The sequence below is a fragment of the Prionailurus bengalensis genome, chromosome A1, assembly GCF_016509475.1.
Source record: "Prionailurus bengalensis isolate Pbe53 chromosome A1, Fcat_Pben_1.1_paternal_pri, whole genome shotgun sequence".
In the NCBI taxonomy this organism is placed as follows: domain Eukaryota; kingdom Metazoa; phylum Chordata; class Mammalia; order Carnivora; family Felidae; genus Prionailurus; species Prionailurus bengalensis.
The window spans coordinates 83,924,286-83,946,514 of NC_057343.1; the positions used below are offsets into that span (position 1 = coordinate 83,924,286).

The window sequence follows — 22,229 nt, forward strand, 5'->3', positions numbered from 1 at the left end:
TGCTGACTTGGATTGTGGAATGCCAAGGAAATGTTACCTACCATATGCACAAGTGAAACTAAATGGCATTTGGTCCAAGTTCTACTAATTAACTCTTCTTCCTAAAAAATATCCTCATTGCTACCCACTCCCAAAATGCACACAGCCAAATCCTAAAAGTAAGGCTAATAAGATTAACAAACTTTTATTATTTAATGCTCATCCCCACCCCACTTTTACCAGCTCCATTATATCTTGTGACAGCTTCTAGTGATTTCTTGAGTGAAATACAGTATCAGAGGGTTACATGGGTTTTAAGAAGGTTTTTATTAATAAAGTTTAAATCTTACTTTTTTTGGTTCACAGAAAGTTCAGCAGATGGTTCAGTGAGTTACCATATATTCCTTCTCTTTCTCCTATTATTTATATCCTGTATTAGTGTGGTTCATATATTACAATCGATGCGCTAATTTTCATACATGATTATTAATTACGGTCTATAGTTTGTATCAGGATTCACTCATCCTGTTCTATGAATTTGGACAAATGCATGTCATGTAACTTCCACTACAGCATCATACAGAATAGTTTCACTGCCCCAAATCCTGCATGTTCTCCCTATTCATCCTTTCCTCTCCCTAAGCCCTTGGCAGTCCTAGTCTTTTTATTATTTCTATAGAGCTTCTTTTTCTAGGATGTCATATAGTTGGAATCATATAGTATGTAGCTTTTTCAGATTATCTTCTTTCACTTTGTCCTATACGTTGAAGATTCCTTCATGTCTTTCCATGGTTTGATAGCTCAATTCTTTTTATTGCTGTATCGTGTTCTATTGTCTAAATGTACTGTAGTTTGTCCATTCACCTACTAAAGATAACTTGATTAATTCTAAGTTTTGGGTGATTATGAAAAAAAAATCTATAAACATCCACTTGCAGGTTTTTGTATAAACATAAGTTTCCGAATCAGTTGTGTAAATCATGAGAAACACAATTGCCAGGTCATATGGTACAGCTATGTTTCATTTTGTAATAAACTACCAAACTGTCTCTTCAAGTAGATGTACTATTTTGCATCCCCACCAGCAATGAATGTGAATTCCTGTACTTTAGAATTTTGGTATTGCCAGCAGTTTGAATTATAGCCATTCTAATAGGAGTGTGATTCAATATAATTGTTGTTTTAATTACTATATTTTGAAAGTATGCTTATTTATCCTTTTTCTAATCATTCTAATAACATTTACTTTCAATTCCTGTAGTTGGGATATTAAATTTACCTATTACTTATTTACCTATTATCAATCCTTTGTACCTTAGTATAATTAACAAGGGAGTATGATTATGTAAGCTAAGGATAGAAAAAGGAAAATGGGGGAAGTAAGAAAAAAAAGCATGGATATTATGAAGATGAAAAGCAATTACATTTGTTAAAAATAGCTAAAATAATACTAACATTAATTACATTTTTCATATTTGATCTTTAAAATCTTATAAAGAAAAATATATATTAGCTAAAATGTCACAGGAAAGGAAATTTGGTTCCATTGATATTAAGTGATGGACAGAGTTTCTTGAAAAAAATGGACCTGAAATTAATGCTCAGTTTTCAGGATCAGTTCCCTCTTTCTTTTCTGTTTTATGTATTGTGTTTCTTGTACTTCACCATCTTTGAGTTGGAAAGAAACTCCCTAATATCTGACACATGATGCTCCCCAAGCCAGTCTGAAAAGATCGAAGGATATGAGATCTTCCAGAAAGAAAGACTCAAAAAGATTAACTCTGGTTTGCAACTGATAGCCTTGCTGAATTAGATGCAAGCAGGTCTGTTTTCCTGATTAACTGGTAGTCCAATCCACAGTGTTCCAACATGTATTGTTTCATTGGTTAAATATTTTGTCTGCCACTCAACAGCTTTTGTAGTGCAGTAGAAGGCTTGGCTGTATTTACCTCACACACCACAACTAGTGCCTGTCAGCAGCAAAACATCACTGAACCCAGTCAGGATTTTTTCAGACTGGTAAGAACACAAAGCCTGGCATAGCACCATGCAGAAATGGCCCAAGAGGTCTGGGATATGGTTCAAGTTCTTCAACTGGGTCTACAATTAAACCTAAACACATGCATTCTCTGGATTTCAGCTTCCTAAAGAAATTGTACTAAGTCGTTTCCAAAGAATTTGCCAGCTCTAGCTTTCAAATGAAAACCTACTTCTTTTCTTCCATTTTGAAATGTTATCCAATGGAAAACCAAATGTTGCAACAAAGAAAAAGTGGGCTGTTCACTTTTTCTTTGAAAGAGAAAGATTTATAAAAACATCCCCACACAACTTACATCTAGAGAGACATTCCAGAAATCTAATAATTTTAATGAATTGAAGAAACTTAAAATGGATTAGTGAATTTGTGAATTAACTGAGCACTTTTTCTCTCTCATCTCTCAATGTCTTCTGATGTAATAATTACCATTTAACAAATATAACATCATAGAATTGACCTACAGAGGATTAGTCTGCATTTCTGCAATAATACATGATTCATTTTCTCCAGCTCTAAATTTACATAAAGGAAGAATGTTTTCAGTTGCTAATCAAAGAAAGATGTCTAGGTTTTCTGAATACTGATTTGTGTGTACTTAAGTATTCCCTTTAAAGTGTTCTGACACTTTAGTCTCTTTCAAATGTATACACCTCTAACCCTTTCATAAACCCCATCAATATGCCTTTAAACAATGTAATAAACATCACTAATTTTTATGAGAACACTGACAGTGATCAGACTATGTAATATTAACCAGACATTTGGGAGCATTTATATAAATTAATTACAATCAGAGAAGTGGTGTGAGGTAAGACTTGGAGTTGTATAGTTTGTTGTCACCTTGGTTTCCATACAACACCCAATGCTCATCCTAACAAGTGCCCTCCTCCCTGCCCACCACCCACTTTCCCCTCTTCTCCAACCCCCCATCTACCCTCAGTTTGTTCTCAGTCCTTAAGTGTCTCTTATGGTTTGCCCCCCCCTCTCTCTGTAACTTTTTTCCCCTTCCCCTCCTCCATGGTCTTCTGTTAAGTTTCTCAAGATCCACATATGAGTGAAAACATATGATGTCTGTTTTTCTCTGCCTGGCTTATTTCATTTAGCATAATACCCTCCAGTTCCATTCACATTGCTACAAATAGCCAGATTTCATTCTTTCTCATTTCCAGGTAGTTTTCCATTGTATATATAAACCACATCTTCTTTATTCATTCATCAGTTGATGGACACTTAGGCTCTTTCCATAATTTGGCTATTGTTGAAAGTGCTGCTATAAACATTGGGGTACATGTGCCCCTATTCATCAGCACACATATTTATTTGTATCAATGATCAAAGCAATAGAAAAGTAAAACAACAATTAAAAAAAAAAAGAACTGGAATCGTAACCAGCATAGAGGGTTGCTCCAGGTGGTATGTCAAGTTTTTTCTATAAGATGTTTTTCAGGAGCCCAACTCAGAAGACCCACATGAAAAGGCAAAGCACCAAGACTTTTAGAAGAGGACATGATATGTGCAGACATGGGATTTAACACAGAACCATTTTGAGCCAGATCAGAGCTGAAGCATGTGCAGAATTCCCCTGAACTTCTCTACCTTTAACTTTAGAGGATTACAACACTAAAATCTGCTCTGGAGGCAGATCCTAGGCAATTTTTTGAACTTGAGACATATGCACTATCATGTAAATGTGCTAAGTATGCACAGTAAACCTGGAATGCCTAAGTAATAGAATACGTATAAGTTCCCTAGTGTATATGCAAGCTTCTGGCCTCTGCCCATCTGCATACTAAATAAAAGCTAATTGCACTATCCCCAAAGAGATACAATGCTTTAGGAAATATCCCCAGTATTCTCCTTAGTTACTGCAAGGAAATAAAAGCTTCCATACCAGACTGACTGTATGCCTTGTATGTGCTACTGGCTTGCATTCACCAAGCGAAGGGACCCATTGCGTCCAGTAACAGAATGGGAGGACATGGAGAAATAATAAACACCAGTGGTATTTAGGCACTCTGGCATTATTCATGTTACAAGGTTTCACATTTTTGACAAAATTAGTGCTGATGCACTTTTCAGCATAACTGGCATTGGCAGTTGCTGAATACATTAGTAATATTACCTATGGTATAACCCCAAGTAACAGCACCCATGCACCCTTGAGCAGATGTGGATGATTTAGACTGTCAGAATCCTTCCCGTGTCACACCACGAATCCCTTGACATCTTGCCAAGACCCTTTTAAAGGCCCCGGTTACATCTGTGTTTCTCAAGCTGTAAATGAGAGGATTTAACAAAGGAGTGAGAATGGTGTAAAAGGCGGAGAAGACCTTGTCTTTGATCGGTGTGTGGTAGGATTGGGGAACCATATATGTATACAGGGCAGCCCCATAAAACAAGGTCACCACCATTATGTGTGATGAGCAGGTGGCAAAAGCCTTCTTCTTCCCTTCTGCTGACTTCATCTGGTGCACTGTGATGAGAATTCGGGCATAGGAAGCAATTATCACAGAGAAGGGGATCAGCAGCATCATGACACAGCAAACATACATTACCATTTCATAGGCAGCTTTGTCACCACAGGCCAGCCTCAGCATGGTAGGTGCTTCACAGAAGAAGTGATTGATCTTGCGGGAACTGCAGAACGGGAGACTCATGGTGATCGGAGTGAGGAGGAAGCTGTCCAAAGCACCACCAAACCAAGAGCTGGCCAAGATCATCCAACAGACCCGGTGGCTCATAAGAACAGGATAGCGAAGCGGGTTGCAGATGGCCACATAGCGGTCATAAGCCATGAGTCCTAGCAGGAAAAATTCAGCCCCCACAAAGCCCATGTAGAGAAAGTGCTGGGCTGTACAGGCAACGAAGGAGATAGTCCCCTTGCCCACAAGATAATTGACCAGCATCTTGGGCACAATGGTAGAGATGTACATCATGTCAATGAAGGAGAGGTGGCTGAGCAGGAAGTACATGGGGGTATGGAGGTAAGGGTCTATATGGATCAGGAAGATCATGACCCCATTAACTATCATGGCCATGAAGAATACAGCACAAATTATGCTGAAAAGGAAGCCTGAGGTTGCACCATGAGTGAAGAGCCCTATGAGGGTGAAGTCACTGGAACAGGTTTTATTGTCTCCAACCATGGTGTTAAGTTGGACCTAGAGTGATAAGGAAATAAGTGGGGGGTTAAAGAAAATTCCAGTAGATAATATGAATCATTTAATATGTAAGTATAAGCATTAGTAAATTAAAATTACTTGTATAATATTAAACATTTTGTTCATGTGTATATATTGTGGGGTGGATTTGCAGTTTCTTTCTTGGATATTTCTTCTTGTTGAGGAACAATTTTGAAGCTGAGACTTCATGGCATGAAGACGAATGGATATTTGGCAATTGATCAGTTTAAGGGAGTGTAGTTATTATTGAAGAATGTGTGGACCCCACAGATGCTTCACCTAAAGTTGGCTTCATGTTTATTTAAAACACGGATAGGGCTGTAAAACAATTGATTGAGTTAATTCAAATAACCAAATAATTTAGGAAGATGTTTTATTGAGTTGGGAAGTTTATGGCAACTATGAAACTGACCTGCCTCATCTAGACATAACCATTAAGTTGTAGATATGGCTGAAAATTATGCAATATAGTAAATTGGATCACTGCATTGTCCATCTGATCATTATTCAACCTTATTTTTTTCTTCACTCATTTGTTGAATTAGTAAATTGTACACCTGAAACTACTATTATACTGTATGTTAACTAACTGGAATTTAAATAAAAACAAACCAACAAAAAGATAAAGTGATTCTATTATATAATAAAACACACTAAATAAAATTACAGGCATTGTTCATTAAAATATCAGAGAACCTGGGGCGCCTGGGTGGCTCAGTCAGTTGAGCGTCTGATTTTGGCTCAGGGCATGATCTCATGATCAGTGAGCTGGAGCCCCGCACTGGGCTCTGTGCTGACAGCTCAGAGCCTGGAGCCTGCTTCAGATTCTGTCTCCCTCTCTCTCTCTGCCCCTCCCCCACTCATGCTCTGTTGTCTGTCAGAAATGAATAAACGTTATTTTTTTAAATATCAGAGAACCTGAAAAAAACACACACAGTAATGCCCCATAATTATGAACTACTCTCAATTATAAATGTGGATTAAAATCTCCCCCAAATTAATATTAGTTATTAAACCCAGAAATGCATTAAAAAACCATATCTGCAAATCTGTTCATATAAACCCACTCCCTCTCCTTTTGTTAAAAAAAAATAATGTTTATTTTTGAGAGAAAGAGAGAGAGAGAGAGAAAGAGGGAGAGTGAGCACGAACAGGGGCTGAGGCTCAGAGCCCGACACAGGGTTCAAACTCATGAGCTGTGAGATCATGACCTGATCCAAAGTCAGACGCTTAAGTGACTGAGTCATGGGTTCCCCTCCCTCTCCCTCCTAATATGCTTTAAAGTTCAGCATTATTTGTGGGCTAACGATAAAAGTCCTGAATGTGGTTTGCATGAACTTTGGTAGCCTGAATATTCAGGACTCTGTTCTTTAGTGCTTTGTCAGTTTCTCACATTTGTCTCCAAGAAAATAACCAGACTCAGAAGTCCCCCCTGCCTGGAACACAATTATTTTCTATTTATGTGGTTTCTATAATCCCAGGTCTCAGCTCACATAACTTCCCACATGGACCCTTTCTGGTGTCAGTAATAGTGTCAAATACTCTCATGATATGTTAACATATTTGTTCATAACATCAACAAAATATTGATACACAATATCAACAAAAATGATGAAATAGCTGGTACTAAACTTGGAGAAAAGTGTAAAATTAATACAATGCACCCTTAATTGAAATTCTAATAGGAACTTTTTTCTGGAGAAACTTGGTGAAATAATTCTAAAGTGTATCTGAAAGAATGAGAATATGTTAAATGTCCAGAGGGAAAAATGTTAAAAATTGACAGTACATTCACCTCTGTAACACCTATGCAAAATATGGAAGCTGAACAACTAGACAGAAAAGACAGATTAGAAATAAACATCCCTCACCACCACCAGTCTCCAAAATATACAGAAAATCATAGCATTTAAGTGGTTGCTGCACATAAGAATTCAAATAAATGGAAGGATTAATTTAATAATATTTATATGGAAGTGAAGGAAAACCAAAAATATCACCCCAAACTCTTTCTCTGACATAAAAGTTATTTTGAGCTGAAGGAAATTAAGCAGAAGCAAACTCAGATAATTCTCTTTTCTACATAAAGGCAGAATATAAATCATCCTTTTCCTAGATACAGACTCTTAGCCCAGAGATGGCCCCTAATAAATCTGCAAAGAATCTTACTCTATTTGTTCCCTCCCTTATATTTACATTTCCAATGTGCTGCTCTTGGAAGTCTAAGAGCCCTATAAATTCTCTAACATGTTCTTCATAACATCTCTACAAACTCATTTTTGAAGATGCTATATAAGTCTCAGTTTTAAGACATCACCTTGAGTTACTTTTTTGGTTTTGGTTTCTCCTAGGTGTTATACACTGCATTAATAAGCATGCATTAATAAGCTGTTTTTCTTTTGTTGATTTGTCATTTTGTTAAAGAATCTCACCTAAACATTACATGAATAGAGGTAAAATTTTGTCTCCCCTACAGATTAAAAAAAAATTACAATTTACAGTTAAAGGTTAAGACTTTTCTTTTAAACTCACAATCTTTACATCAGGTGGCTCAAAAGCTTGAGTAAAAAATATATTACATTTATAAAAGAAAACTTTTAGACAAAGAAATATTATTTTTTTCATAAGAAAAAGGAATTTTCAAAGAATGACAGTAACACTTAGAATATTCTTTATTTTAATATTTTGTTTTTAAGTAATCCCTATACCAAATGTGGGGCTCAAATTTACAACTCCAAAATCAAGAATTGCACCCTCCACTAACTGAGGAAGCCAGGTACGCCATACATTTAGGATTTTCAGTATGAGAAAGCGGGTTCATGCACTCTTACACACTGATAGCGTGAGTACAAATTAAAAGATTTTCTCTAGATGTTTTTGGCAACATTTATTTTATATCAAACATCTTTTATAAACATCTACACTTCAGCTATTTTTACAAATTTATTCTGAGGAAAAAATAGTATGAAGATGTGAGTATATGCAAAGATGCTAATCAATCATTGCTTTTGACAGTAAAAATAAACTGGAAACAATCTAAATAATCAACATCACCAGACTGACAAAATTAAACTCTCTGCAGCTTACCTTGTACCTATTGATAATAGTGATGTAGTTTAGGGTTTCTGGTCACGTAAATATGCGCAGGATGTATTTTTGATTAAAAACACATACTACTACTCATTTACAGAAATACATATGTATATAAAAATTATAATAATCTATACATAGTTTAGCAATTTTAGCACAGAGATAAGAAAGAATGAGCCCAAGGGCAGAGGCTCAAGAAACAGCAACCTTGAGGCTCTGCAGAATTGAATGGCGCTTGAGGAATCAGGAAGACACTTTACCAGAGCATCATAGAATCTGGTTTATTTTACTTACTGAATATTATAAACTTTATATTTAGTCCCTTTACAAGTAAAATGGACTAGATCCTGATGGTAATCAGAGTCCCATAAACATATCTTGAATCTCTCCCTGATGCTCTCAATCTTTCTGACCAGGGAGAACACCATCCTCTTACCCCCATGATAGCTTTTCCATTTGATTCCACAACTTGTAGCAGTGTGCCTAGGGTTTCTATTTGCTCCTTCTATCTTCCCAACTACAATGTGACATATTTGAGAGTAGAGCCATCATCTAAATAGTCTTTATATTTGCAGTTATTAGAACAGTCTTGCATATAACAGATGGTCTACATATCAATAGATTACTCCTAGAATTTAATGACTCCTATACTTAATATTTTCCCATTTCAAATGTGTACATGAGGGGACAATAAATATAAATATTTGCTTTTGCTACTCCCTGTGAAATCACACTGTACCAAAAAAGCTAACTTTGAAGACCTCTTAAGTCAGAACAAAACTGGGTCTCTGGGGAAGAAAGAAAGTGAATGATATCAGTCAGAGAGATGATGTTGTCAGCCATTGGTTCCCTTCTAACCACATAAATACATTATCCATGCACTTTCAACACAGCTTAACAGCATCTTTCCAACCAACAGCTACAACCATTAATGAAAAGCACTCCCACCTTTTGGATACTGCCTCTTGATGTGTCTAAAATGGGCCACAAAATGCAATACATAGAATCAGTTCATGAAATAGTTATTGGCTTTACCACAACGCTACCAGAATGATTTTCCATTTGATTATCTTTATCCTAAGCCCTTCTGCAAGAAAGTGATATTTGTTTTAAACAAGTGAATGGATATTTGTAGTTGAAGCAACAGAAAATTTGCAGCCCTCTCTCAACGTTTCTATGATTATTATTACACTCTACCTATATATCTATATTATATTATAGCTATACAGCATATACACATATAGTATACCTATTATACTATATCTATATACCTATATTATACTATATCTATATATATACTATATCTATTATTATACTGATGATCCCATTTTAAGTATTCCATTTTCACCTGAAAAACCTACCTTTATGTGTGCTAAATGAGTAATGTGACAGTAGTCAGAAATAGTTAAATAATAGCCTATGTTTTAAGGTTTGACAACTAGTTTTTAGTCTACAATTTGGGCTTTATTAGTTCAGTCAAAAATATTTGCCTTTGGACTCCTGGCTTGTGCTTCATCTACTTCCAGTACATTCTTCTTAAGGTAGAGCACCCTAATTCCTTAAACCTCCACCAAAATTTCTAATTTACAAACCTATTCAATTTAATTGTTTTGGCATCTTACTTAAGTCTTCATGTTTTAAATTTATATCAAGTTTGTTGTAAATGGAGGTGCAAAAAAATATCTGAATTTTATCAAACCATTGACCTTTCTTATCCATTCTCCTGCCCATACCCCACCCTAGCCCCCATGCACATTATTTAAGAGATACAAATGGTTTTCTTACCCTTAGAATGTAGGTGAAGAAAGTGATAACAGCAGATGACTTATATCTAGAAAAAGGTATATGAATCAAAAGCAAAACTAGTTACAGACAACATCACAAGAGATAAGACCTTAGAAAATAAGCAGATAAAATGGAACTTCCTTGGTTTCCTTATTTCTTATCCTCAAGAGGTCTCCTTCCTTCCTTGAAGTGATGGCAGAAGATTCAGGTTGAAAGACACAAACCATCAAAAAGAAGATTGTTGGGGCGCCTGGGTGGCGCAGTCGGTTAAGCGTCCGACTTCAGCCAGTTCACGATCTCGGTCCGTGAGTTCGAGCCCCGCGTCAGGCTCTGGGCTGATGGCTCAGAGCCTGGAGCCTGTTTCCGATTCTGTGTCTCCCTCTCTCTCTGCCCCTCCCCCGTTCATGCTCTGTCTCTCTCTGTCCCAAAAATAAATAAACGTTGAAAAAAAAAATTAAAAAAAAAAAGAAGATTGTTAGAAGTATTTAAAGATGAAATCTTAACTGGAGCCATGGATTTTACACTTCAGTGCCACAAAAACTTTGGGGCACATTGCACCAGAGAACTCAAGAGAACGTTTAAATAACCTGCAGAATGTCATCATAATCATTCTGAGATTTCTTATGGAGACATCTCCTTCTAAGAATCCAAGGGTTATCAGTTAAACTGGCTCTGGTTGGTACTGAACCAAACTGAGACTTCACTCAAATGTCTAAATAGTAAGCAAACGTTCCACAGCTAAAGTGAGTGGGCTGAATTCTCTCCAGTATTTTTTTTAAATTAGTAGCTTCAGAACAACTATTTTATGGATGTTTCATCACCAAACACTTATGTCTTTTATTCCTCTAGAGAACAGATTAGTAATAATGGGAAAATTGCCAACGGAAGGAAAGAGAAGTTTTCATTTGGTCATTTAATTTCTCACTTCAAGAACAATTGTCAGCTCTAATCCTGTCATTTTTCTCCTTCAATAATCACCTTCTCATAAAGTCCACTCATTAACTAAATGCCACCAAAATAACTTGTACAATCACCAATTTAATAAAAGTACTGGCCAATTTGATAAGAAAGTATGTTTTTGTTTAGCCTATTGTCAGTGTAATGGATGTAAAAACCCAATTTAAGAAAGTGATTATTATGAAACCTTATTTAACATATGGTTAGAAAACAAAGTTGGTGAAAATACTTTATTCCAGATTGGTAATTCTTAATTCATGTACAAGCCACCTTTGTTTGAAAAAAAAAAGCCATTGCTTTCTTTTTTTTTTTTAATTTTTTTTAACGTTTATTTATTTTTGAGACAGAGAGAGACAGAGCATGAACGGGGGAGGGTCAGAGAGAGGGAGACACAGAATCTGAAACAGGCTCCAGGCTCTGAGCTGTCAGCCCAGAGCCCAACGTGGGACTCGAACTCACAGACCGTGAGATCATGACCTGAGCTGAAGTCGGCCGCTTAACCGACTGAGCCACCCAGGCGCCCCGCTTTCTTTTTTTAAAACAACAATTCATTTAAAAAATGCAAAAACATGTAAAATAGTTCATCACTACAAAAAGCAAAAAAATGTGCTAGTTCAATCTGAAGACTTTGATATGTTCAATTTATCTCTGGGAACACCAGACTTTGTGGTTTCAGATTAATACTTCTTGTGATTATTTAGGTATGGCCAAGATGGCAGAACAGCATGGAAGTTTTTTTATTGTTGCTGTTGTTGTTGTTGTTGTTGTTGTTTTGTTTTGCATCTCTCATCTCTGATATGCAGCCAGATCAACACAAAACAATCTTGCACACCTAGAAAACTGATTTTAGGATTAACACAGCAATCTGCCCAGCCTGAACCACAAAACTTGGCAAGTATGCAGTGCGTAGAAGTGAACTGGGGATAGAGAAGCCACAGAGGGCAGGGAGCCATTTTTGCTTGTGGGGAGAGGATGGAGATGGGGGTAGAGTACAGGATTTATCCCTATGTCCCCCCCCCAAAAAGCATCTGGAGAGAAAGTGGAAAAATAGAAGCAGCCACAGGGACTGAACAGAAATGGGAGAAAGGAGAGGGTTTAAATTCCATGAAGACTATAAACAGCAGGAGTGCAGAGTCTGAAACTCTGGAGCCCAATACCTGGAGGTGCTCTGGTGGGAAGGGAAAATCCCCGGGATCAGAGAGTGAGGCTCTCAGGGTCCTCAGGCTACATGGAGACAGGCGGTTCCCCTGCTGGGATGACATTTGGTACAAGCTGTATGGCCACCCCATAGGCAAAGGTCCCAGTGGGCCCCAGAGAACAACCAGATTCGCTGGTGCTGGAACAAGGACATTAAGGGGGAAGCCTGGTGCCCGATGTGTGTTGCAATTTTCCATAAACCCTGAAAAGATGCTTCTACAAGATTGTGCAAACTTTTTTGGCGGCAGCCTGGTCACCCAGCCACAGGTTCTGGGCATTGGTAGCAGTATGGTCTTGTGAAAGTTCCTGGGGGTGGGCCAGCACCCAGCCATTTCTAGCAAGACCCTCCCCCAGAAGGTCTGAGTGGGTCAAAATCACAGTCCCTCAGAAGTGAAGGGTTGGGAAACACAGTCCCATTTGAGATAAAACTCAGGACCGATGTGCTATCTGGCAGCCTGACAGCTTGGTCACAGACAGTGTAGAAGCACAAAGTATACAGAAGCTGGAGACAAAGGAGGGGTGCTTGATTGTCGGTGGTGGATAGCACAGAGTTCCTATACTAGAGACTAGGAAGCTGAGTGACACCATTTTCACTCCTCCTGCACATGCGCATACATGCTTATACAAGCCACAGCCATCCACTCCAGTAAGCTAAGCAGCACCAACTAGTGGAGAACGGATCATTACATTAAACCCATTACATTAAACCCAGCCCAAATGGGCCAACAGTGCTCTTGACAAAAACAAGTCTCAGCCTACTTAGTTTACGGACTATAAAGTGCTTCACAACTTAACTTCTATGGGAAATCAGATGTAAATTCAATTGTACTTCATTCTGTTCTCTGGTCTTTTTATTCAGTTTTTTTTTCTTTTATTATTCTTGAATACAGAAAGGAAAAATTCTATTTTTTCCATTTTATTAAAAACATTTTTGTTCCATTTTTTTCTATTATATTGTTTACTTTTTTGTGAATTTTTGAAATTGTTTTTTACTTTCATTATTTCATTTTATTCTATTTTATTGTATTCATTTCTTTCAAACGTTTGAAAATTTGAAAATTCAATGAACTAATAAAGTAAAAAAAATTGAATTTCCTTTTTTTTCTTCTCCTTTTTCTTTTCTTACTTTCCCTTTTTTCTCTAATCTATCAAGCTTCTTTCAACAACCACACCAAAACATACCTAAGATCTTGCATCTCTATTTTGATTTCTTTGTGTTGTTTTTAATTTTTTAATTGTATTTTTTTACTTTATTAATTCATTTTCTTACTCCAAAATGATGAAAGGAAGGAATTCACCCCAAAAGAAGAAACAGAAGGAAATGACAACCAGGGACTTAATCAACACAGATACAAGCAAGATGTCTGAACCAGAATATAGAATCAGGATTATAAGAATACTAGTTGGAGTTGAAAATAGATTAGAATCTCTTTCTGCAGAGATAAAAGAAGTAAAAGCTAATCATGATGAAATAAAAAATGTTGTAACTGAGCTGCAATCTCGAATGGATGCCATGGTGGCAAGGAAGGATGAGGCAGAACAGAGAATCAGTGATACAGAGAACCAAATTGTGGAGAATAATGAAGCAGAAAAAAAAGAGGGAGACTAAGGCAAAAGGACAATTTTTAAGAATTAGAGAAATCAGTGACTCATTAAAAAGGAACAACATCAGAATCATAGGGGTCCCAGAAGATGAAGAGAGAGCAAAAGGGCTGACAGAAAACTTTCCTAACCTGGGGAAAGAAACAGACATCAAAATCCAGGAAGCACAGAGAGCTCCCATTAGATTCAACAACAACAACAAAAAGACCATCAACAAGGCATATCATAGTCAAATTCATAAAATACTCAGGCAAAGAAAGAATCATGAAAGCAGCAAGGGAAAAACAGTCCTTAACTTACAAGGAAGACAGATCAGGTTTGCAGCAGACCTATCCACAGAAACTTGGCAGGCCAGAAAGGAGTGGCAGAATATACTCAATTTGCTGAGTTGGAAATATACGCAGCCAAGAATTCTTTCCCCAGCAAGGATGTCATTCAAAATAGAAGGATAAATTAAAAGTTTCCCAGACAAACAAAATTAAAGGAGATCATGACCACTAAACCAGACCTGAAGGAAATTTTAAGGGGGAATCTCTGAGGGGATAAAAGACAAAAAAATAAATAAACCAAAAGCAACAAAGACTAGAAAGGACCAAGGACTGGAGAACAGTACCCAAAACTCCAACTCTACAGGTGATATAATGGCAATAAATTCATATTTTTCAGTACTCATTCTGAACATCAATGTGTGAAATGCTCGATTCAGAAGACATAGAGTAACAGAAAGGAAAGAAAAAGAATAAGATTGATCTATATGCTGTTTACAAAAGACCCACTTTAGACCTAAAGACAACTTCAGATTGAAAATAAGGTTATGGAGAACCGTCTATCATGCTAATGGTCATGAAAAGAAAGCTGGAGTAGTCATACTTAGACAATCTAGATTTTCACATAAAGACTGTAACAGGAGATGAAGAAGGGCATTATATCATAATTAAGGGGTCTATCCACCAGGAAGACCTAACAATTGTAAACATTTATGTGCCAAATGTGGCAGCACCCAAATATACAAATCAATCACAAACATAAAGAAACTCACTGATAATAATACCATAATAGTAGGGGACTTCAACACCCAGCTTACAGCAATGGACTGATCATCTAAACAGAAAATCAACAAGGAAACAATGGCTTTGAATGACACACTGGACCAGATGGACTTAACAGATATATTCAGAACATTTCACCCCAAAGCAGCAGAATACACATTCTTCTCGAGTGCACATGGAACATACAAACTGGCACACAAATCATCCATCAACAAGTACAAAAAGATCAAGATCATGCCATGCACATTTTCAGACCATATGAAACTCGAAATCAACTACAAGAAAAATTTGGAAAGATAACAAATACTTGTAGACTAAAGAACATTCTACTAAAGAATTAATGGGCTAACCAAATTTTTAAGAGGGTATTAAAAATAAATGGAATCCATTGAAAATGATAAAACCACAGCCCCAAATCTCTGGGACACAGCAAAGACGGTCATAAGAGGGATGTATATAGCAATCCAGGCCTTCCTAAAGGAAGAAAGGTCTCAGATACACAACGTAACCTTCCACCTCAAAGAGCTGGAAAAAGAACAGCAAATAAAACCCAAAACCAGCATAAGACAGGAAATATTAAAGATTAGAGCAGAAATCAATGCTATAAAAACCAACAAACAAATAAAACAAAACAAAACAAAACACATTAGAACAAATCAATGAAACCGGGCGCTGGTTCTTTGAAAGAATTTACAAAATTGGTATCCCCTAGCCAATTTGATAGAAAAGAAAAAGGAAAGGACCTAAATAAATAAAATCAAGAATGAAAGAGGAGAGATCACAACCAACACTGCAGAAGTACAAAAAGAAGAAGAAGAAGAAGAAGAAGAAGAAGAAGAAGAAGAAGAAGAAAGAGGAGGAGGGGGAGGAGGAGGAGGAGGGAGAGGAGGAGGAAGAGGGGGAGGGGGAGGATGAGGGGGAGGACGAGGGAAAGAAGAAGAGAATATTATGAGCAATTATATGGCAATAAAATGGACAATCTGGAAGAAATGGACAAATTCCTAGAAGACTATAAACTACCAAAACTGAAATAGGAATAAATAGAAAGTTTGAACACACCCATAACCAGCAAAGAAATGAAATTAGTAATCAAAAATCTCCCAAAAAACAAGAGTCCAAGGCTGGAAGGCTTTCAGGGGGAATTCTACCAAACATTTAAAGAAGAGTTAACACCTATTCTCTTGAAGCTGTTCCAAAAAATAGAAATGGAAAGAAAACTTGCAAATTCTATGAAGCCAACATTACCTTGTTTCCAAAACCAGACAAAGACCCCATTAAAAAGGAGAACTACAGAGCATTTTCCCGGTTGAACATGTATGTAAAAATCCCCAACAAGACACTAACCAATGAATCCAATAATACATTCAAAGAATTATTCACCATGGCCAAGTGGGATTTATACCTGGGATTCAGGGCTGGTTCAATATCCACAAAACAATCAGTGGGATACAGCACAACATTAAAAGAAAAGAGAAGAACCACATTATCCTCTCAAAAGATACAGAGAAAGCATTTGATAAAACACAGCATCTTTTCTTGATATAAAAGAAAAACTGAAGAAAGTAGGATAGAAGGATCATACCTCTAGATCATAAAAGCCATATATGAAAGACACATAGTTCATATAATCCTCAATGGGGAAAAACTTGGGAGCTTGCCCCCTAAGGTCAGGAATGCAACAGGGATGTCCACTTTCACTAATGTTATTCAACATAGTATTGGAAGTCATAGCCTCAGCAATCAGACAACACAAAGGAATAAAAGACATACAAATTGGCTAGGAGGAAGTCAAACTTTCACTCATTGCAGATGACATGATACTCTATATGGAAAACCCAAAATATTCCACCAAAAACTGCTATAACTGATCCATGAATTCAGCAAAGTGGCATGATAAAAAAATCAATGCACAAAAATCGGTTGCATTCCTATACATCAACAATAAAGCGACAGAAAGAGAAATCATGGAATCAGTCCCGTTTATAATTGCACCCAAATCCATAAAATACATAGAAATAAACATAATCACAGAGGTGAAAAATCTATACACTGAAAATTACAGAAAGCTTAAGAAAGAGGTTGAAGAAGACACAAAAAAATGGAAAAAGATTCCATGCTCCTGGATAGGAAGAACAAACATTGTTAAAATGTTGATACTACCCAAAGCAATCTACCTCTTCAAGGAAAATACCTATCAAAATAACACCAGAAGTCTTCACAGAGATAGAAAAAACAATCCAAAAATTTGTATGGAACCATAAAGACCCTGAATAGCCAAAGTAATCTTGAAAATGTAAACTGAAGCTGGAGGAATCACATTCCAGATATCAAGAGGTATTACAAAGATGTAAGCATAAAGACAGCATGGTACTGGCACAAAAAACTGACACTCAGATCAATGGAACAGAATAGACAATCCAGAAATGCACCCATAAACATATTTTGAACTAATCTTCGACAAAGGAGGGAAAAATATCCAGTAGAATAAAGACAGTCTCTTCAGCAAATTGTGTTGGGAAAAGTGGGCAGTGACATGCAGAAAAATGAATGTGGACCTCTTTTTTTACACCATATACAAAAATAAGCTCAAAATGGATTAAATACCTAAATGTAAGAAATCCTAAATCAAATCCTAAATTAAAATCCTATAGAAGAAAACAGGCAAAAACCTCTTTGACCTCGGCAACAGCAACTTCTTTCTCAACACATCTCTGGAAGCAAGGGAAACAAAAGTTCGGACCTCATCAGAATAAATCTTCTGCACAGCAAAGAAAACAATCAGCAAAACTAAAAGGCAACTGGCATAATGGGAGAAGATATTCATAAATGACATATCAGACAGAAGATTCGTATCCAAAATCTATAAAAAAAATTATCAAACTCAACACCCAAAAAACAAACAATCCAGTGAAGAAATGGGCAAAAGACATGAATAGACACTTCTCTAAAGAAGACATACAGATGACAAACAGACACATGAAAAAATGCTCATCACTTATCATCAGGGAAATACAAATCAAAACCACAATGAGATACGACCTCATATCTGTCAGAATGGCTAACATTAATAGTACCTCAGGCAACAACAGATCTTGGCAAGGATGCGGAGAAAGAGGATCTTTTTTACATTGTTGGTGGGAATGCAAACTGGTGCACCCACTCTGGAAAAGAGTTTGGAGTTTCCTCAAAAAACTAAAAATAGAAGTACCCTACAACGCAGGAATTGCACTACTAGGTATTTATCCAAAAGATACAGGTGTGCTGTTTTGAAGAGGCACTTGAATTCCCAATGTTTAGAGCAGTGCTATTGACAATAGCCAAAGCATGGAAAGAGCCCAAATGTCCATCAATGGATGAATGGATAAAGAAGATGTACAAATATACAATGGAGTATTACTCAGCAATCAAAAAGAATGAAATCTTGCCATTTGCAACTACGTGGATGGAACTGGAGGTATTATGTGAAGCGAAATTAGTCAGAGAAAGACCAATATCATATGATTTCACTCATACGAGGAATTAAGATACAAAACAGATGAACATAAAGGGAGGGGAGCAAAACGTAAAAGAGTCTTAAATATAGAGAACAAACAGTGGGTTGCTGGAGGGGTTGTGGGAGGGGGGATGGGCTAAATGGGTAAGGGGCATTAATAATCTACTCCTGAAATCATTGTTGCACCATATGCTAACTAACATGGATGTAATTAAGTAAAAAATAAATTAAAAAATAAAATAAACAAATAATTAATTAAATAAAAATAAGAATACTTCCTGTGATTATTTAAAATGAGAGTAAGTGACAGTAAATAAACATAGTAATACACATGTCACTCCACCAATAAAATAACCAGTGTTATAATTTGTGTATATAATTATGGATGGATCAAAGTGTGATAACTAAGTCATGTTAAGTATATTTACTTCATTATTTCACATCATAATATACTATAATTTCACAATTCTGCTATCTGATTTTACTTATCTCATGGTAAATTGCTATAAAGAAAAACAATTGTAACTTTTTTTTTATGTTAGGTTAATTTTGGGCCATTATGCACAACAATGCAATGGATAGCTTTGTATAGGAATATTCCTCTGCAACTCTACTTCAGAAGAGTTTTCAGGAAATGGAAATGCTACATCAAGGGAAAAAAATCTGTATTGCCAAATAAACCTCAAGATTACTTTTTAACACTCTTGAGTAGCAATGTAATACAGTATATCTCTTTTACCACCCTTGTGTTTTCTGATATGTATGCATGCATGTGTACAAGTACATATGTTTTTATATTAAGATGACTATAAGAAAATTAAAGGAGCTATATCAACTCCATCACCAGTAGCACTTTAATTAACACAGTCTGAACTTTCACTTAATTTTTTTTGTGTGTATTGTATTGTGAACAATTAGATAAAGAATATAGTTAAGATGATTTTAGATGTTGATAAGAGGGTACCACAACTTTTCTTGGTTACACTACATTCCATATATAAAATTAGTCAATTGGCATTTACTGGCTCTGTTTCTCTCTGGGGCCGCAAAATAAATTCCGAGTTGAATTTTTCCTGTGGCCGGGGAAAGTAAATACCAATTGGATATCATATGATGAACTATCATCATTTTATATGAAGACTTTTAGATTACTTACCTGAATAGACAAAAATGATTAATTCAACAAATGAATTTAAGTGCTTACTATAACCTAGGTACTATATTGGAAATGGTTAACATACTATTAATCAAAATAGAAGATGTATTGAGACCTAAGAGTTAGGTTAGTGATAAGGATTATATGAGTTAATGTATACAAAGTGATTAGGTATCATTATCATTACGTTATATTATTATCAATAAAATGTCTTCTGTTTTGTTTTCTGAAGAAAGTATGTGCTTATCAGTTTTTAGTTTAGCAAATTTAATGAAAAAAAATTGAGCACTGCTGGTAATTTCTGTAAGATATATTGGGGTCATAGATGCTATTAATGACTTCAAGCAGAGTTTCAAATTTTCTGGCTTCTTTTTCCTCTCTCAGTAGTGAAACGTGGTTGGTTTGAGTGATGGATTGTGGGGAGGATAATACTAACAACAAGAACAGTAACAATAATAGCAATAATCCAAACTAGTGTTCTTATAAAGATAGGTAAGTTCCTGTACACAAGAAGAGAGCACAGGACAGATATTGTCAACCGTGTATAATTGTGCATTGATACGGCTTGTGTTGTTTTTAAATAACCTCAAAGTCTTTTCATGTGTATTATCAAATTAAATTCCCACAACAAACCTATACATTAAAGATAATCCTCATTTTTACAGTTGAGGAACTAATACTCAACGAGGGTGTTTTTTCATCCAATATTTGAGACGGAGAGGTCAAATGATTTGCAAAATTATCCAAAGAAGAATGCAGCGTTTTTTAATCCAAGGACATGGTTGGTTTAGTTATAAATTAAGGTAAAATACTTTTTTGCAACAATTGTAAAGTTAAAAATCAGAAAAAGAGAGAGAGAGAGAGAGAGAGAGTCATAGAACTAGAAAAGCGCACTTGCCCTTGCCAGAAGCATTTCCTCAAGAGAAACAGCAAGGCATCCTGAGGGATGCCATAGGTTGGGCTGTCTGAAGCAGCAGCGGCAGTTCCCCCCATAGCCAGTAGGTGGCAGCATTGGTCGGCCTGCACAGGTCTCCTCAGGGCCTGAGGTGGCTGTCTTCCAACTTCCCTGAGACTGGGACCAGCTGTCACTCTGCGCTGTGCAAGGGGTGGTGGGAAACAAGAACAAACACCTCCTCTGAGGTTCTGGACAGTAGTGCAGTGTCGATGCTCAGGGTGGTCATGTGTTTGCATTAGCCATATAGCTCAGAGCCCAGATCCGTTGCGTCCTGGACGAGCGACGTCAGCATCGGGCCTGGAGGGACTTCCACGTAGCAACATTGAAAGCTGGGTGAAAGGAGGCACCCGAGGAGAGCAAGCATCCTTTTTGGGCTGCATAACTGAGACGTCCTGCCCAAATGGAGGGCCACCCTAGTGCTCAGCACCCTGTGCTCCACCAAGGAACAGGCCACAGACACCTGTATAGTCAAGATGTGTCTAAGGGTGAGCTCAGGAAGACTGCTCTGGAAAACAGACCCAGAGCCAGAGAACACACACCTTGTCCGAGCCCAGCAAGCTGCTGCACAGCCTGGAAAAGTGACCTCAAAGTCCCCATCTACAACAAGAGGGTGATAAAAAGCTATTCTTAGATTCTCACAACTTTTTGACTTCCTCACTCTAAAGAGCAAGTTTGATGTGCACTTGAACCTAACACCATCTTCACAACAGTGAGCAGGTGACTTTTAACAAAATCAGTTGCCCTAGAAAGAGCAATTCCTTCATCCATTCAATAAACATTGAAGCAAGAAGCGGGCGAGATGCTGAGGTCAAAATGGAGAAAATGACTTACATGACCTCTGCCCTCTAGAGACTTGTTGGCAGGTGAGAAGATGCATAAAGAGGCAGTCAAGCAGCCTGGAATTGGAACCTTTAGGGAGCTCTCTGGGGAGGTACATGAAGCTGACACCCGGCATCTGTGATAAGTGTTTTTGTGTGAAGAAGAGAACAGACAAGGACGGGAACTCCATGTGCAAAGAATGTGAAGGAAGCCCAGAGAGAAAGATGTGATGTCTTCCAGAAATTTGTAGAACACAATGAGGTTGGCATTGAAGGGGTGGGCAATGTGACCTTGGTGAGGGGTAAAGTGGGCTTCAAGGAAAGGAAATCTACCAGTCATCTATTTAGGAACAATTGTAACAATTGAATTAGAAACCTATTTGTTTCAGCACCTGATCATTTCCCTGAATAAAACTTCCCACAGGCTGTCCTCTTAAGCAATGTCCTGTGAAAACAGTTCCAGGTCAGCTTTCTCTCTATGGGAGCTATTTCTGGGCTGTGAAACATCACTGGCAATTGTTGATCCCCATAACCCCTTTGAATGAATCATTTCCTCTAAAATTATTATCCCATTTTCTCTCCAATTGACTACAATCCAACTGTTGTTCCTTTTGAAACCAGGGATGCAAGACCCTGCAGACACCAAAGTTTGATATACGGCTACTAGCTGCTTCTGACTAGAGTCATGTAGCCCCTAGTTGCTATTACAGGAACCTGTAGAATTGCCTCAGGAAATAATATAAAGTTGATTTCCAAAAGTTTGTGGGATGTTTTTCTTTCTGCTTGAGATAACAAACATAATGTGTCATGTTTGCAAGAAAAAAAAAAGCTAATAATAACTTTAAGCTTAGTAATAGTCACAGGATCCAGAACTTTTGCCTTTAGAGGTAACATGTAAATCTAGAGGTGACATCATAATGCTATCTGC

General features: G+C 37.0%; 1 protein-coding gene across 1 annotated transcript; it reads right to left on the reverse strand.

Moving 5' to 3' along the window:
- Positions 1 to 4,203: 4,203 nt before the first annotated feature.
- Positions 4,204 to 5,163, reverse strand: LOC122469216 (olfactory receptor 2T6). The gene has a single exon (XM_043556398.1). It carries the CDS (start codon positions 5,161 to 5,163, stop codon positions 4,204 to 4,206), a length of 960 nt encoding a protein of 319 aa, XP_043412333.1.
- Between the last annotated feature and the right edge of the window lie 17,066 nt (positions 5,164 to 22,229).

Coding starts and splice junctions, on each gene's coding strand:
- LOC122469216 (XM_043556398.1), bottom strand. CDS start 5,163: ATGGTTGGAGACAATAAAACCTGTTCCAGTGACTTCACCCTCATAGGG.